The following is a 17,885-nucleotide window of genomic DNA, read 5'->3' as shown; positions in this document are numbered from 1 at the left end:
CAAAAGAAACAGAGCACATATGTATTGTTCTCTACGAAGAGTCGTAAACTAAAACCCCGGAAGCCATTGACGGCCGTGAATAAAACGAAAAGAAAGAAACGGTGCTGCTTCGTTTGGAGTGAGCTCTCTGGACCAAGACACCCGGCCTCCGAAATCAGCTCCAGGTCCCATGCACTTGTACTGCCCGTAAAACACAGTCCTACAAAGCAAAGCAATCCCATCATTACTACAAAGTACTTGACGAAAAATGGAATAAAGAAAAAGGGTCCTAGGAATGACTTACAAGTCCCTGTGTTTGTCTCCCCAATCGTACCATCCTTCGGGGGTGACGATCTTCTCCATGTAAGTGTAGGCAAAGACGACCCGAGAGAAGGCACCCCAAGCCCGGCCCAAGTAGAGAGCGCCCGAGCCTGTGACGGTGCACTGAACGAAAGAGAAGCCTGTGTCTTGAAGCATGTTCTCTCTCTTCTGAGCCGTCAGGGCTCCGAAGCTATCGGCGGTGGCGTGAAGCCGGCACCGCCTATAGAGCGAGAGGCCGTTGCCGAAGATGAAGTCGACCGAGCCTTGAACGTGGCAGTTCTCAAAGTAGTGCCGTCCGATGTGGTCGTAGAGAGTGTCTTGCGACCCCACAAACCTGCAATTCAAGAAGGCCGCTTTGTCCGCCGAGATCCGGAACGCCACCGCCTGTTTCCCTAGAGCCCCGGACGGGGGCGATGGAGCCTTGTTCTGTCGAATAACTTGGAAAATTTAGATTCAATTTTCCTACATATTCTTGTCCAAATATGAAAGATAGATACCCCAATATGGCCATCTATATCCATAACTACAATTCCGGTCGTCGAGGTTTTTTTTTTTTTTTTTTTTTTTTTTTTTTCGTTTTTACCTCGAAAGTGATGTTCTTGGCTATGAAATAAGGAGAGTTAACAGCAAAAGTCGCGGAGCCGAACGTGCCCAAAGGTTTCCCGGATTGTCCGAGCCGGTCAGCCGTGTCGTCCCATTCGATGATGGTTCTATGTGACCCAGCACCTTCCAGAGTTATATAAGCCATGGTGCTTGGAATCTCTACTTTTTCCCTGCATTGTCCAAGAAAATGTAACTACAAGCTCTTTTAAGTGCAACTAGTGGTATGGAAAGTTAGCAAACCTTTACCTGTAAATTCCTGGTCCAACACAAATAACTACTCTACAGCCATTGACGATTGGCACCGAATCGATCGCCTTTTGCACAGAGGTAAAGCCTCCTGATCTCGGGTTTTTATCCACCTTTATTGTCAAGCAAGGACGGAACTTGTTGGTCGGTTTTCGGAATGAAGAGTGTTCGAAAGAGCCCATTTTCTTCACCCATTTGTTGAAACCTTCCTCGACCGATTTCGACACGTTAGAGCGCGCCGAAGAGCCGATAGTGCTATGTAATTGTAATGCAAAAATCACCAGAAAAATTTTCGTCAAAGTAGTCATTTAGTTTGAACTTGGAAGAAGCTTTTTTTGAACCAACTATTTTTACCTCCGAGCCAAGTTTGTGATAATGCCTTATTTATCTATCAAACAAATTAGAGATTGATGAATTTGTAAAAGCTGAAGGTGATAGGTAGTCTTGTGAAACAAAGGCGTTACAACGGGAAAAAAAAAATGCAACTGGATATCTGACATGAATTAGCTGTACATTGCTTGTCTCTATTTTCCATTCCAAGGAGCAACTTTGGAAGCACTGACTAATTTCCAGTAAAATGGCGTTACCTATTGTCTCATCTCTCTTTTTGAACTCGGTACCATATCCATGATGTGACATGCACATGCACATACACATACGTGTATACCATGCATGCATTGACATTATTACAATTGACGTTATATGGTTACTTATGTCTAAATAAAATATTTGTTAAACAACGGTATATATTCTATGAAAATTGAATATTTGTCAACAGCAAATCCAAAATCTCCTGGCTTTGAGCGTTAAAATCTTTTGGTTCTTGTGATGAGTGACTGGGGTGTGCATGTGTCATCATTTTTTAGACAAATCAGACAGTGCTTTGAAAATAATTAAGAAAAAATTTGACCATAGAAGACAACTAAATGGAATAAGACTTGATTTAGTTATATATACTGAAAACTCAGTTCGCAAAGAATATGACTAAATAAGACTTCATATTTAAATTTTTTTGTACTCATGGTAGGATAATTTATTACCCAAATGGTAATTGTTTAAGAGAAATCGACACATCTACTATCATTTGATAATCCGTTTCCTATTTTCCACCAAAATAATAATTTGGACAATTTTACTAATAAAAAGTGGAGAGAGAATATGTCCACAAATAACAACACTGAAAAGTTTGATGATTTGTTGATATATATATATATATATATATATATATATATATATATGTTAATAAATGACAACACTAGAAAATTTGTTGATTTGTTGACATATGTTAATAAATGACACGATTTGTTGACATACATGTCAACAAATAACATGATTTGTTTATATAATTGTCAACAAATGACACAATATTATATACTTTCTTCTATGAATGTTAAAATGTCATACATTGAAGAATCAAAATTAATTTCATACATATCACATTCAAGAATCAAAATTAATGTAAAAAGTAAAAAATATATATAAAATTTCATAAATGAATCAATGTCAAAATTGAATCAAAATATAAAAACTGATTTTGATTTCGCAATAAATCAGAAATATTGTATTGCAAAATACTCTTAAATCCACATTTCGCCGGGCACTTTTTGAGTATGGCGAAATGGCCGTTTTGTCGCCCTTCTCGTCTCCGACTCGTTGCCACCTCTCCTCCATGTTCCCACCGACCCTTCCACCAGTGAGTAAGGTAATATGCCTTATGCTATTTTACAGCCTATGTAAAAGTGATGCACATTTTTAGGTTACCCAACAATATCTTATTTGATAAAAATGGTTAATGCACTAACTTTCTTAATTGGTTTGGTAAGCATGTAACAAAAAATTATTTAGAGCATTTCAACAAACACTTTGCAGTAATATTATATATTAAGAGTGTGGGCCTAACTCACACTAAAAAACTTGTTCAATAGTGGGGGATGTCAAACACTTATAATGAGCACATTGTTCAAGTACCCAATCGATGTAGACATTCTAATATTATAAAAGCTTAAATTAGCTGATTTTATATACAATCAAGTATATAATAAAAATAATATTAATAAGAAAAAGAAGATAGCATACTAAGACCATCTCCAACCCAAAAACCAAATTTGGTATGATTTTATACTAAATTTGGTATAGTTACAGTGTTTACACTCCAACCCACAACACCAAATCCTACCCCAAAAAGAATATTATCTTTTTTATACTTTTCAATATTATTTTATATTAATTTCATATTAACCCCTCTATTAATATGTTATGCCAATATCAATCTTATTAAACATTAATATATTTTTCTATGTCAATAATATTAAATTAATTTATATTTATATTAAATATTATGTTAATATTACAATATTAAAATATAAAAATTAACTAATAAAAACAAATATTATTTTGGTTGTATTGTGCTTAATTAATGTTATGTATTATTATCAATGTCATATTATTTACTCTCTTTTTTTAATTAATAACATGTATTTTTTGTATAAATTATTTAAGTTAGGGTCTAAATTACAATTTTTTTTTTGTGGATTTGTAATTACAAATAGTTTCACCCCAAATTTGGGGTGGATGAATAGTTTCAACCCAAATTTGGGGTTGAACTATTTATCAACACCAAATTTGAGGTGGGTTGGAGCAATCCCACCCCAAATTATGTCCAATCCCACCCAAATTAAGGGTGGGTTGGAGATGGTCTAATACCACTTTCTAAACCTAAATCAATCGAGAATCGCACGGCATGGAATCGGAGATTGGCCTACATGATGTGGCGGAGGGAGAGTCTGAAGGAAGGAAAAGTTGGCGGAGTCAGGGAATCCGGACCTGAAGATGCCATTGTCGACCATGGCGAAGTTCAGCGGAGGTGTGAACATATCTTCTTCGTCATCTGAAGTGACGGCGATGGCAGTCTCTGGCGCCAACGAAGGTCTGAGGTCGACGCTTTTGCATATCTCGTTCTGCTCCGCTTTCACGCCGGCAAATCTCTGAGGTCATCGATTTTGAACATCTTGGCTATGTGTGGTTTTTTTTTTTTAATTTTTATTTTGTGTGTGTGTGTTTGTGGCTGAAAGAAAGAGAGAGATTGTGCGACTGAACAGAAAAAAGCGATAAAGAAAGAGTGAGCGATAAAGAAAGAGTGGGTGAAAAAATAGATTTAAAAAAGAGGAGGGTATTTTTGTTAGTGTACATTGATCAACTAGTAAAAATGTACAAATTAGTGTTTTCGTTAAAAATGAGAAAAGAATTGTGTTTATTTCTCATTGTTTAAAGCAACTTTAATTTATTGGTATCTCTTAGCAATCTAGTGCTATCTCTGATATTGTATATTTTCCGATGTTGATTTGTTATATTAAGTTTGTCACATTGGGTCAACATGAATGTTACTATTGTCTTTTTATTTTATCAAAACTTAATATAAAAATTAATTTGTTATATTAAATTTGTCACAAAATTAATTTGTTATGATAAATTTGTCACAAGTTTGGTTCTAAACGTTCTAAACTGAACTAAAAGACAAAAGTTAAGAGTGCTTTCACCAACACAACTAAAATTACGAAGGAAAAATGTGATAAACTAGTTAGTTAATAAATATAATATTGAGTATTAAAATTGTATATCGAAAAAGTAATTTAAATTCCGTTGCCGGGACTTGAACCCGGGTCTTTCGGGTGAGAGCCGAATATCCTGACCAACTAGACTACAACGGATTTATGTTCAACATATTAAAATAAATATAAATAACTAATAAATAACAGAAAAAAAAACCTTGGAGGGTTTAGCAGCACTCTCATTCTAAGCTCTACTCTCGCTCTCTGTGTCATTTTTTTTCTTCTTTTCCTATCCATTTCCGTTGCTGCGCTGTTCCTGTACTTGTAACTTGTATCAATCTCTGCCTTCGCGTCTGTAAGTATATATGTATATGTATACATGCATATTCTAAAGCTGGAATTTGATTTCGTTCCCTTTTGTGCTGTTACTGAATTTTCTTTCTTCCTCCTTCCGAATGTTGCGAGAATTACAAGAACGTTTTGCTTATTTTTCTAGGGTTCAAGGTTTCCTCTTTTCGTTGGTGATTTAGGAATGGGAAATCGCGAAGTGTACCCGATTCTAAGTAGCTTTAATTTTCTCTTTCGCTTTATCACTGATTTACGTGCTAGACGAATTCTGACTGGTTTCTCTCGTGTTTTGGGGTTCTGGATTTCTCTTTTAGCACGTATATAATGCTGGGCGAATATGAAAAATTGCTAGGCTACCGAATTGGACAATCCTGATTTTTTTTTTTTTAAATAGCGAAAAACCCTAATAAGTTTTTGCATAGGTGCAAGTGGGCTTGCGATAGTGTGGTTCTGAATTGTAGTCAAATTGTTGTGTATTCATTCTGTTGAACTTTGGTCTAGCAGAATCGTCAAGATAGGGTGCAAGTGAAAATGACCGTCTCTGGATTGACTGGCAGTCCATCGAGATGCCTTGTTCGAATGCCCGTAAGCAGTTCAAGCTCGACATGTAGGCGAGTTTGGAACATTCGATTCATGGAAAAGAAGGAATTACTTTGTCGAAGGTATCGCTAGCTCAGTCTTTAGCAGTTTCAACTGGTTTGTGTTGGATTTGATCTTTATCTTGTAATGAGCAGAAGTGGTTTGGGTGGTTCTTCGCAACGATGGGATGCTAGAAAACTTCGCATGATCAAGTGTGCAATGGATGCTTCTTTTGGTGATATGTCGAATGAACCGACTGGTATGTTTTATATGATCCTAAGTGTTATTTTGACACTCATGCTCTTGTATTTATCAAACTATTAACTGTGTACTTTTTTTTTTATTTTTTATTTTTATTGCTGTTTAGGACGATTATGTCGCTTTTTTACTTTTAACAGAATTTAGATTTTCCGGGCAAAGTGTGGGTGACAAATAGGAAATTTTTTTACCACTCTGAAAAAGTTTAAAATTTTATATTTTTATTTTTAATTCATGTCGTATTTAAATAGCTTTTTTGCTTATGGTATAAGAATTCACTCTCTGAAACTTGACAAGCTGCCTCTGCAAGTTTAGCCATATTCCCAAGGATCAATGTGAAGGACCCGTACAAGCGACTCGGAATCAGCAAGGAAGCATCAGAAGATGAAATTCAGGGCGCGAGGAACTTCCTCATCCGACAATACGGGGCCCACAAACCCAGCGTAGATGCGATTGAATCGGCCCACGACAAGATAATAATGAAGAAGTTTTACGACAGAAAGAACCCGAAAATCGACATCAAGAAAAAGGTGAGAGAAGTCAACCAATCCCGTGTCGTGCAGGCAGTGAGGAGTAGGTTTCAAACTCCGGCTACGAAGTTTATTACAAAAACGGCCGTCACATTTGTCGCACTCGCAGCTCTAACCGTTCTGTTTCCGACCGAAGAAGGCCCGACTCTTCAGGTTGCAATTTCTTTCTTTGCAACCATTTATTTCATACACGACCGGCTGAAGAGTAAACTCCGAGCATTTCTTTATGGGTAAGTCAATATTTTTTAATTGAAATTCGTTTGTGTTTCCCATTTTTTTTAATTGCAAATAGTCCCTGATTTATCCTGCGAATGATATTTTGGTGTATAACTTAGTTTGTTTTTAGCAAAATGGTCGTCATACTATTGATTTTGTAGTCATTAAGTCCTAGTCTGATTTGTTTTTGGTATGAAATTCAATACCTTAACTAAAAATACATTTGTAAAATTAACTCTTTTGTTTATGATTCAGAAGTATCATTTAAACAAAATCTTACTATATAAATTCCAAAAATGCTTTAACTTATAGTGTTTCAGGGTCAGTATATACTTGAGTTGGTTTCGTTTATAAATTAACAAGTTAATTATGTTTGTAAAATTTTTGAAGTTAATTAGGTGTTGGAATTTTTTATAAAAGTGCCAAAATCAATAGTTAATGGACCAATTTAATCCCAAAAAATAATTTAGGGATCAAAATGTTGCTTTCATAATAGCCGAGGACATTTGGGGTGAAAAGAAATATTATTATTCTGTCGGGATGTTGATTATACGTAGGAAGTAGGAATAAAACGTTGAAATGGTTTTTTCTATTTTGTTGTGCAGCGCCGGATCATTTATCGTCTCGTGGCTCTTGGGAACATTCTTGATGGTGTCCGTAATACCACCGGTACTTAAAGGGCTGAGGAGTTTCGAAGTAACAACCTCATTGATATCATATTTACTGCTCTGGGTTTCATCTACGTATCTCAAGTAATGCGTTCGTGACTCGAAACCCTGACTTTTTGCTGCACCGCGGACCAAACACCTGGAAAGTTTAGATTATGCGCAGATGATCTTTGCCTTCTCAAATTCACTGCATTTTTGTGGTTAAGCATTCATCAGTAGATTAGGAAAAGAGAGATTTGTGGCGGGACTGCTTTGTCGAGGAACAAGGGTGTAAGAAACTAGTGAATAGAAGCAAATTCAAGCAATACATGATTTTTCATTGTTTGAACTCTGCAAAAAAAATTTAACTATGAGGTTCAGCGCTGGTTTTTTTTTTTTTTTTTTTTGGGAAGATATGTTCGGTACGATTTTAGTTTCAAGATTCTTTTGCCCCTGTCATAAAAAGTTCAGGAACTTTTGATCGAGAAAACCCTTGTCCGCACAATTGAGCTTTTGCAAGAAGTAATGTATTTCCAAATTCAACACTCCATTGTATTTTACCAACGAATGAGATTTTACACGACTATATTCTGTTTTAGGAGAAAATGACACGGGAGTTTTATCTAAATGGATACATTTGAAGAAGATAGTCCTCAATTATTTCATACTTGGGTGATGATTGATGCTGCTTATGTATTTTGAATATGAAAAAAAAAAAAACACACACTAAAAGTGAGAAAATATATTTTTACGAGAGACACTGCGAAGATTCTAAAAGAGCTGTAAATTATTAATTTTTAAGGTTTTAAGTAAATCAAGGGCTATGTTTACTAACCTTCTCTCACCGGTCTAGCGGGAAACCATTCCGATAAGAGTTGGGTATGGAGTTACAAAACATAAAATTAGATATGACAATTTATTACATGTTCGAGTCTTGTGTATTTCTAATGGGTCCTCGATTAATTAACAGCCATACACTCGTTCATAGCCCGTAAACATTTATATTCATATGTAATTCTTCTCGGTGTCTTGGCACTCGGACAACCACAAGTCCATGTTGTCTATGATTTGCTGCCTTACTTTCAGAACTGCGTCCGGGGAGCTGCATTTTGACGCGTCGCCTGAGAATGAAGATGACAAATTCAGCGTTGAGAAAGACAAACGATGAACAAAATAATAAATTATAAAGGCGAACGTTAAAAGAGAGTCCCGGTGACCTTCAAGGACTAGAGGAGATTGTGGGCATCCTCGCATATCGGATCCGTGACCGCAATTGTTGCAAGTGATGAGCAAGGAAGGCACTGAAGGGATTGAAATGGATTGTTTCAGTAACAATAATAATGATTGTTTCGATGATCAAGGATTTCGGTAACAAGATTGAACGAGGAGACTCACAATCTGGTGACGAGGTCTGTTTCGAGGCGTGACGCCATGGATCCTGAGAGCCGTTTGCAAATATTATCTTTGTGCCTGCAAATTTCCAGCGTTGCATCAAGAGACAAAACAGAGTTTCATAGATTTTTTTTTAAAAATTAGATCAGAAATTAAACATCTGTAAACATTTTATTTCTAGAAAAGGTCAGCAGGCAAAGAGTGTACACTCTAAGCAATCAGATGCTCAAAGCTCCGGTTGATGTATCCTATCAGATAAAAAAACTGGGACTCATACAAAATGATGAAATCTTTTTAACGAACCTCCAACATTAGTTCCTCCGTAGTATATATTCGTTGTATCGACGTCAGGATAAACGCCCGTCCCAAATATATTATTGCAAAGGTCCAAATGGTATCTGCCACAAAAGACAAAAAAAAAAAAAAAAAAAAAAACACTAATTCATAGAGTGCAAAACTAATGAATATTGTCTTCAAAAGTTCTATTAGACTATTGCAAAATGAGGTAGATTTGCATATATAAAGAAGCATCTGAAGAGGATTAGGTTTCCAGAAACATACTTTGTGTCCACTTTTGAAGACCGAATGCTGTCGTTTTTTGGTGCGACCTGGAAGTAAGCAACTTCGGTGCAAACTTGGAACCACCACAACCGTGAAGAACTGTCTTCAGTGAGCGCAGTCATTTTCAAGTACTTCTGGTTGTACGTGTGAACAGCACTGCTATCATTCCTCACAAAATGCTCTTTGACATATTTGGCATACACATCCTGCATCGAGGAATACGATTTTTCTTATTGATCATTGGCATTTTCATGGCACAAAACAATGCATATGCTAACACGATCCAAAGTGTTAAAATAACAAGCCCTTTTCTCTTCTTTTTTTTTTTTTTTTATAAATAATTTTGATGTTGACCATGTTATGCTCCTAGGCTCTATCATAAAGATCATAACAGATATGCATTTTAATAGCCCGATACCTGGTATATCATCCATAAGGTTTACTATTCACAAACCTCTAACATGAAAATTGGCTAGTAAATAATTTTCCAAGTACCAAAAAAGAAAAAGAAAAAAAGAAGACAAGCAAGATAAGAAACACGGAATAGCTGGAAAGAAGAATATACCACCAAATCCTCTCCATTCTTCTTGGCTTCAACAATAGGCGAGCATAGAGTATCTGGATTCCCATATTGAAACTGAAAAAGACTCATCAATCAATAACAGTCATAAAATAATTGCTACTTAAAAAGCATTGACAAAAAATAAAAATTAAATAAATAAAAATTAACCAACCGCTGTAACAGCAGCATCTGCCAGAAAATAAAAGAAATCGCCATCAATCTCAAGCTGTGAACACCCGAAAAGAAAAAAAAAAAAAAAAAAAAAAACCACATCAGTTCTCATCCCATAAAAGAAGTTCTCCCCTACTTTCTAATTTTGGATACATTGATACAAAAAGAAAAGGAAGAAGCAATGCTAACCTCAGCAGCACCAAACAAGGCCTTCACTGATTCCCCTTCTTTCGCAAGTCTATCTTCAACGAGCTGAGTAATCTCTTGTAACGCTGCTTTACATTCTGGACCAGCCGAGACACCAATCTGCAATTAGAAGATACAACACCAACGTGAAGTTTTTTTCTGTACCTGATTAATAATAAACCAATGGGACAAAAGGAGAATAATGTTAACCTGGCGATCAAACTCAGTGTATTCATACACAGCAAGAACCACCGCAGAACTTGCGAGGCTTCCACAAGTCAGGTGAGGGAACTTGATCCGGAACCACGCACTGAGAGCTCCAGGGTATGAAACGCCAAAGAAAAACCAACGATTCTCAACCTTCGTTCTGTTCAGCTTCTCATTCAACAAGCCCTGTACTAGCTCGAGCTAAAGATAAGTCGTTTTCAAACAAAATTCTGAGCACATTCGTTGATTTCAAAAGCGATTTTGACCTGGTAATATTGGCGAAAAACAGCTAGATCGAATAGCGCTTGCTTTGACGACAAGAACCGCAAATTCTCAGTGGTCAGAGATTCAAAAGGAGAGCTCTTTCCATAGTATCGATGCTCAAGAGACACTATAGCCGCCCCGAACTTCTTCGATAAAACCTGTATCAACTAGCCATTTTCAGCTACATACTTTACATAATACTTTATTTTATTTTTTGGTGTAGAATTACCAACTAGGCTATGCTAACTATCACTTAGTACATACTTTATGAATATAACCATTAACCCTAAAATATCATAGCTACAAAATAAAATTGATCTTTCCAATAAAATGTTAATGTAGAAATTAGCTCAACTCCAAATTCAGTGGACTGATATTAGTGTAACTCTAGGATTAACAAGAAATAAGGCTTACACTAATATAATCATTAGCGATGCCATTGCACGGACCTTCGCCGCATATCCAGAGGAAAATCGGACCATCTGGCATTCGGAAATTGTCTAGGTATTCATAATATCTTTGGGGAAATTGACGATGGTCCTGCAATTAATTTCATTAGGCCAAGTAAAACGAAACAAGCGAGAGAAGGGGGTTTGGTACATAAGGAGAGAAGTGATCGAGAGTCTGGTTAAACCAGAGCTCATTCCTGGTCAAGTATTTGTCGTTCCCGGCCAAACGCCTGGTTATGGCGCGTGAAGTCAAGTAGCAGTCAACAGAGGAGGAGAGAGCAGAGATCGCGATCGCGAGAAAAAGCAAAAGCAACGTCTTTTTTGAGCTTCGTGACATATCGTTCTATTGTCAGAGCTTTACACGTTACACAAATTAATATAACGAAAATAAAAAAGTTTGAAACTTCAGTTATCTTTATCTGTCTTTTGTTCGAATCCACGACCACGACTCATCAATATACGTTCACCGTCCATGGCTGTTTTGGATATAAAAAATAATAATTTAAGAAAAATATATAGACATATTCCCAGGTGTCTGGGTTTTAGTCCAATAATGATTTTTGTTAGGGAAAAAGTGATAAACAACAAAACTCTTTAAAATTGTTCCATTTTTCAATTTCAAAAGTCTGTGAATTACCACTAGGCGATCTTAAGTAACACGTGCCTAATAGAAGTTCTATTTTCAATATGAGTCACATATGCGTATACCCTCATTTTTATTGTTAATAATATGTTTTAATAGGACAAATATATCCCTTAATCTTCATACTTAATTTTTTTTGCTTTAAACATTTAAAAAATGATAAATTTAGGGACCGTTTGATTTAGTATTCTAAATTTGTTTTTTGTTTTTAAATTTTGTTTTCTAATTCTAATTTTAAATTTAAAAAACAGATTTAGAATTATGTTTCATAATATTTTAAAATGTTGTTTGGTTATGTTTTACATTCAATTGTTTTAGAGTTTAATTTAAAATATAAGAGAGATAAAATAGAAAACACATTTTCATTGTTTTTTGTTTTCTAAACAAATTTCAAATAAAAAAGAACATGATTCTAAATTTGTTTTCTAAATACTATAACCAAACATGTTTTCTAAAAATGTTTTCTAGAATTTAGAATTAGAAAACAGAAAACAAATTTGGAATCACAAACCAAACAGCACTGTTGTCGGTCCGTCTCGGACCGACGGGGACTAAGGCGTCACTTCGACCCGCGCGACCGATGCAAGGCCTCGAAGGGCGAACCCTTGCCTCGGCCTTTGGCCGGCCCAAACCAGCGGTCGGGTCAAGGGTCAGCCGGCCGGCGGCCGGCCATATGCTCAGCCGGCCAGCGGCCGGCCATATGCTTGGCTGGCCTATCGCCGGCCCAAAGGTCAGCCGGCCAATGGCCGGCCATATGCTCAGCCGGCCCTCCATGGCCGGCACTCCAAGGCCGGCCCTCCTCCATGGCCGGCCGGCACTCCAAGGCCGGCCTCCCTCCATGGCCGGCTCTCCATGGCCGGCCCTCCAAGGCCGGCCCTCCTCCATGGCCGGCACTCCAAGGCCGGCCTTCCTCCATGGCCGGCCCTCCATGGCCGGCGCTCCAAGGCCGGCCCTCCTCCATGGCCGGCCGGCACTCCAAGGCCGGCACTCCAAGGCCGGCCTTCCTCCATGGCCGGCCCTCCATGGCCGGCGCTCCAAGGCCGGCCCTCCTCCATGGCCGGCCGGCACTCCAAGGCCGGCCTTCCTCCATGGCCGGCCCTCCATGGCCGGCCCTCCTTCATGGCCGGCCGGCACTCCAAGGCCGGCCTCCCTCCATGGCCGGCGCTCCAAGGCCGGCCCTCCTCCATGGCCGGCCGGCACTCCAAGGCCGGCCTCCCTCAATGGCCGGCCCTCCACGGCCGGCACTCCAAGGCCGGCCCTCCTCCAAGGCCGGCCCAACCTTGCTCACTCGGCCAAGGGGTCTTCAAACCACCCATTGGCTGCCTATAAATACAAGGGTCCTTCCCTTGGCCCAGGTAATCCGAATTTGGGTGCTGAAACGCTGTCGAACTCGTACCTCGCTCGTTTCTCTCAAGTCTCGACCTCTAAACACTAAACCCTCTACAAACCACCTCAATCCTACTAATGTTGAGCGTCGGAGAGGTAAACAGAGGCAACCCATCTGTTTCCCATTTGTAGTTCACACCTTTATGTTCACGTTTCAGGTGCTTGGACGAGATAGAGATCATCTACAGCTAAGGGACGGCTTGGGATACCAAGCCCGACACGCTCGAGTCGAGACGAGACCACTTGGTCCGGCCTTGGGTCTAACCGTCTGCGACTCCTAAATCGTTGTCCGAAAAACTGCGACAACATTTTGGCGCTAGAAGGAGGGGATCTCTCGACCTTGACGACGCATTCCCTCTACCAGTTTTTTCCTTTGTTCTCACGACTCTCGAGAGATGAGTCACATTCCCACTACCTCCGCGGGTACCCGAGCGACGAGCTCGAGGTACGGTCTCCGACTCCTCGCACACCGTCTTGAAGGGCAACCTCGCGATAGCGAGAGCCAGCCCCAAGACCCGGTGAACGACCCCGAGGCCGAGCTCCGAGAGGACACGGCCCGACGGCTCGCGGAGCTCCTTGACCGTCCCGGCGTTGACAGCTCCCTCATCGCCGGTCTCCTCGGCTACGACGTCGAGGATCGATCTGCTCAAGATTACTCCGACCCCGAGTACGTGGAGGAGTCGAGGACCGATGAGGCCACCCCTAGCCTCGCTCAAGCGCGACCCGAGAGGGCCAACGGTGCGTTGGCCGACCCTTTGTACCCGGCGCGACAACAGGCACGGTCACAGTCCCGGGGACTCGCCCCTTCGGTTTCAAGAGGTGGCCGGACACGGCCCCTCGCCGAGGAGAGAGCGACTCTGGTCGACGATGGAGCCGATAACCGAAGCGCTCGCCGGACGACCCGACCAAGGGCGACCTCGCCTCGTCACGCACCAAGCGTGGACCTTAGAGAGCGCTTGACGGCGCAGAGAAACTCCCGAGGGGAGGATCTCCGCCAAAGGCTAAATTCTCGAAGGGACGCGCTCCCCGCCGCAACTCTTGGCCGACCTCAGGCCAATGTCGTGGACCAAGCGTCCAATGAACGCCAACCGGTGACCCCCGTGGCCCCGACAATTGGCCCTGCCAACGGGCTTGATATGGTCACAATGATCCAGAGCCTCCAAAACCAAATCATCGAGATGAGAGAATCAGGGAGGCAAAGGCCGTACGGAGGGATCGAGGAATCATACTCTCCCTTCGCCGCACAAGTCCTCGCGCAGCCATGCGTGGGAAACTTTAAGTTACCGTCCATTCCCCCCTATGATGGACGTACGGACCCCCACTTCCACGTCCAACACTATGAGACGTGGATGACGATGCAAGGGCAGGCGGACGCCACCCTCTGCCAAGCCTTCAGCCTGACCCTCACAGGGTCGGGCTTTGAGTGGTTCCAAAGTTTGAGGCCTGGAAGCATCCCGTCCTTCCGGGCCTTGCGAGAGGCTTTCCTCGCTCGCTTTGCCACGCTTGTGGCACAAAAGAAATCGAAGACCCACCTCCTCTCCATTCGACAGGGGAGAGATGAGACATTGAGACAATACCTCGCTCGCTTCACCGAGGAGTCTCACAAAGTCGAGGGCTTCGACGACAGGGACGCCATCACGGCGATTACCGAGGGAGTTCGCACGAGCGACTTCCTCAAATCCATTGTCGGGCAAGTCCCGCGAGACATGGCGGAGCTGATGACGAGAGCCCGCACACATATGGGAATCGAGGACTATCTCGATGGCCGCGACGGCCGGAAGTCAGGAGGACAAGGTAGTCGCCACCGCGAAGAACGGGACGAAGATCGCCCCGACCCTCAAAGCAAGAGGAGCAAGGGAGGCCGGACCCCTAACGGTCGCCCCCCCTCCGGTCCAAGATCGTCGCACGTTGATAACTTCCGAGCGTTATCAACGTACACCCCGCTGAACACTCCGCAAGAGCGGATCCTAGCTCTACACCGCGACAAGCTAGGAAGTCCGGCTCCTCTAGCGAAAGATCCCGCGAAGAGGGATCGGAACAAGTTCTGTGAGTACCACCAGGATCACGGGCATCTGACGTCCGAGTGCTATCATCTTAGGCGTCAGATCGAGGCCCTGATTCAGGACGGGAAATTAAAAGAGTATGTCCTGAGAACGGTCGGGGCGGCCACGATGCACGAAGGCCATCCGCGGCAGGGAAGGAAGGGTCCGGCGACGGTGACTGTCATGGACCAGACAGCGATTGAAGAACCGGGGAGCTCACAGCTGCATGTCGTGGGCTAAGCCCGTCCCCTTCTCTCATTATGTCATTTTATTTCCGGTTTTAAGACAATCTCGAATTTCAATAAGGCCAATGGCCCAGGGATGTAATTTTTGACTATTTATGCATGGTAATTAGATTACATTTCACCTCGAAGTCTTTATCTTGTTGCATTATAATTTCTAGTCTCCTCTACGAGTACACACGAAACTCGGAGGGCTAATGGGAGACAAGCTCAGCGAAACTAGAGCTCGCTCGCGCAACAAAAAAAAAAAAACAAGAGTACAAAAAAGACGTGCTAATCGATTATGCCTTCGTTGGCAAATCGAGAACATAAGACGCGCACAATACAAAAAAGACGTGCAAATCGATTATGCCTTCGTTGGCAAATCGAGAAAAGTAAGACGCGCACGAAACGACAAAGACGTGCAAATCGATTATGCCTTCGTTGGCAAATCGAGAAAAGTAAGACGCGCACGAAACGACAAAGACGTGCAAATCGATTATGCCTTCGTTGGCAAGCCGAGAAAAGTAAGACGCGCACAAAACGACAAAGACGTGCAAATCGATTATGCCTTCGTTGGCAAGTCGAGAACATAAGACGCGCACAAAACAAAAAAGACGTGCTAATCGATTATGCCTCCGTTGGCAAATTGAGAACATAAGACGCGCACAAAACAAAAAAGACGTGCAAATCGATTATGCCTTCGTTGGCAAATCGAGAACATAAGACGCGCACAACACGAAACAGACGCGCAAATCGATTATGCCGTCGTGGGCAAATCGAGAAAACAAGACGCGCGCAAGACGACAAAGACGTGCAAATCGGTTACGCCTTCGTTGGCGAGTCGAGAAAATAAGACGCGCACAACACAATGAAGCCGTGCTAATCGATCACGCCCTCATTGGTAGATCGAGAAAATGAGCCACGCACGATCAACCCGAAACAAAAAGTCGTCCCTCGCGACGCGCGAAGGCCATTCCTCATGACGCAAACCCAATCCATATGAAAGCGTGGATTTTGAGTTTCCACTCGACCTACGCTCGACCAGAAACTCGGGGGGCTAATGTTGTCGGTCCGTCTCGGACCGACGGGGACTAAGGCGTCACTTCGACCCGCGCGACCGATGCAAGGTCTCGAAGGGCGAACCCTTGCCTCGGCCTTTGGCCGGCCCAAACCAGCGGTCGGGTCAAGGGTCAGCCGGCCGGCGGCCGGCCATATGCTCAGCCGGCCAGCGGCCGGCCATATGCTTGGCTGGCCTATCGCCGGCCCAAAGGTCAGCCGGCCAATGGCCGGCCATATGCTCAGCCGGCCCTCCATGGCCGGCACTCCAAGGCCGGCCCTCCTCCATGGCCGGCCGGCACTCCAAGGCCGGCCTCCCTCCATGGCCGGCTCTCCATGGCCGGCCCTCCAAGGCCGGCCCTCCTCCATGGCCGGCACTCCAAGGCCGGCCTTCCTCCATGGCCGGCCCTCCATGGCCGGCGCTCCAAGGCCGGCCCTCCTCCATGGCCGGCCGGCACTCCAAGGCCGGCACTCCAAGGCCGGCCTTCCTCCATGGCTGGCCCTCCATGGCCGGCCCTCCTTCATGGCCGGCCGGCACTCCAAGGCCGGCCTCCCTCCATGGCCGGCGCTCCAAGGCCGGCCCTCCTCCATGGCCGGCCGGCACTCCAAGGCCGGCCTCCCTCCATGGCCGGCCCTCCACGGCCGGCACTCCAAGGCCGGCCCTCCTCCAAGGCCGGCCCAACCTTGCTCACTCGGCCAAGGGGTCTTCAAACCACCCCTTGGCTGCCTATAAATACAAGGGTCCTTCCCTTGGCCCAGGTAATCCGAATTTGGGTGCTGAAACGCTGTCGAACTCGTACCTCGCTCGTTTCTCTCAAGTCTCGACCTCTAAACACTAAACCCTCTACAAACCACCTCAATCCTACTAATGTTGAGCGTCGGAGAGGTAAACAGAGGCAACCCCTCTGTTTCCCCTTTGTAGTTCACACCTTTCTGTTCACGTTTCAGGTGCTTGGACGAGATAGAGATCATCTACAGCTAAGGGACGGCTTGGGATACCAAGCCCGACACGCTCGAGTCGAGACGAGACCACTTGGTCCGGCCTTGGGTCTAACCGTCTGCGACTCCTAAATCGTTGTCCGAAAAACTGCGACAACAAGCACTCTTAACTTCCCATTATATAAAAAAAAACTTTTCACTATATTGTCTTCAATATTTAATTAAAGAAAAAATGACACATTTATAACTTGTGTTTTAGTGAAATGTCGAGTTTAACTTTTGGTTTTCAAAAATATCGAGTTTACCTTATGTTTAACTAAAATGACGAAATTATACCCTAAAATAGACAACAGTGCCACGAATCTTCTTTTTATTGACTTTTCATTAACGTTGACTATAATATTTATATGTAAACACCAATTATCTTTATTCATTCGTTCCATAAATGTAATTTAAAAACTAAAAAATAAACAACAGTCTCTTAATCGTGAAGAACACATAAAGAGACAAATGAGTAAAAATCGATAG

The 17,885-nt window shown here is 42.5% G+C and overlaps 3 protein-coding genes and 1 non-coding gene across 6 annotated transcripts; 1 reads left to right on the top strand and 3 right to left on the bottom strand.

The window, feature by feature from the left end:
- Window positions 1-48: 48 nt before the first annotated feature.
- On the bottom strand, window positions 49-1,532 carry LOC149399653 (putative pectinesterase 53). The gene is made up of 4 exons (XM_089610336.1): window positions 1,150-1,532; window positions 884-1,073; window positions 284-726; window positions 49-199 (listed from the first exon to the last, which is right to left on the bottom strand). The coding sequence occupies exons 1-4, from the start codon at window positions 1,455-1,457 to the stop codon at window positions 49-51; spliced, it is 1,092 nt and encodes a 363-aa protein (XP_089466462.1). The 5' UTR covers window positions 1,458-1,532.
- Window positions 1,533-4,783: 3,251 nt separating this feature from the next.
- Window positions 4,784-4,856, bottom strand: TRNAE-CUC (transfer RNA glutamic acid (anticodon CUC)). Its single transcript has one exon. It is a non-coding gene; the product is annotated as a tRNA-Glu (tRNA).
- A 104-nt stretch (window positions 4,857-4,960) lies between these two features.
- On the top strand, window positions 4,961-7,677 carry LOC149399651 (DnaJ (DUF3353)). Of its 3 annotated transcripts, none has more exons than XM_089611954.1 (5): window positions 4,961-5,052; window positions 5,550-5,707; window positions 5,780-5,883; window positions 6,198-6,642; window positions 7,234-7,677. In XM_089611954.1, exons 2-5 carry the CDS (start codon window positions 5,577-5,579, stop codon window positions 7,382-7,384), a joined length of 831 nt encoding a protein of 276 aa, XP_089468080.1. In that variant the 5' UTR covers window positions 4,961-5,052; window positions 5,550-5,576; the 3' UTR covers window positions 7,385-7,677. The 3 variants fall into 3 exon arrangements, with proteins under 3 accessions (XP_089468080.1, XP_089468078.1, XP_089468079.1); XM_089611952.1 differs by having other exon boundaries at window positions 6,180-6,642; XM_089611953.1 differs by having other exon boundaries at window positions 4,980-5,052; window positions 5,547-5,707; window positions 6,180-6,642.
- A 365-nt stretch (window positions 7,678-8,042) lies between these two features.
- On the bottom strand, window positions 8,043-11,604 carry LOC149399650 (putative serine protease EDA2). Its single transcript, XM_089611950.1, has 12 exons — window positions 11,219-11,604; window positions 11,033-11,158; window positions 10,621-10,776; window positions 10,358-10,540; window positions 10,151-10,267; window positions 9,963-10,016; window positions 9,794-9,865; window positions 9,229-9,434; window positions 8,971-9,065; window positions 8,671-8,745; window positions 8,493-8,576; window positions 8,043-8,396 (listed from the first exon to the last, which is right to left on the bottom strand). Exons 1-12 carry the CDS (start codon window positions 11,402-11,404, stop codon window positions 8,281-8,283), a joined length of 1,470 nt encoding a protein of 489 aa, XP_089468076.1. The 5' UTR covers window positions 11,405-11,604; the 3' UTR covers window positions 8,043-8,280.
- Between the last annotated feature and the right edge of the window lie 6,281 nt (window positions 11,605-17,885).

This window comes from Urtica dioica, chromosome 4 (assembly GCF_054948205.1).
Source record: "Urtica dioica subsp. dioica isolate 48M chromosome 4, U.dioica_male_clone48M_v1_H2, whole genome shotgun sequence".
Lineage (NCBI taxonomy): Eukaryota > Viridiplantae > Streptophyta > Magnoliopsida > Rosales > Urticaceae > Urtica > Urtica dioica.
This window is presented reverse-complemented; position numbering and strand designations above follow the sequence as displayed.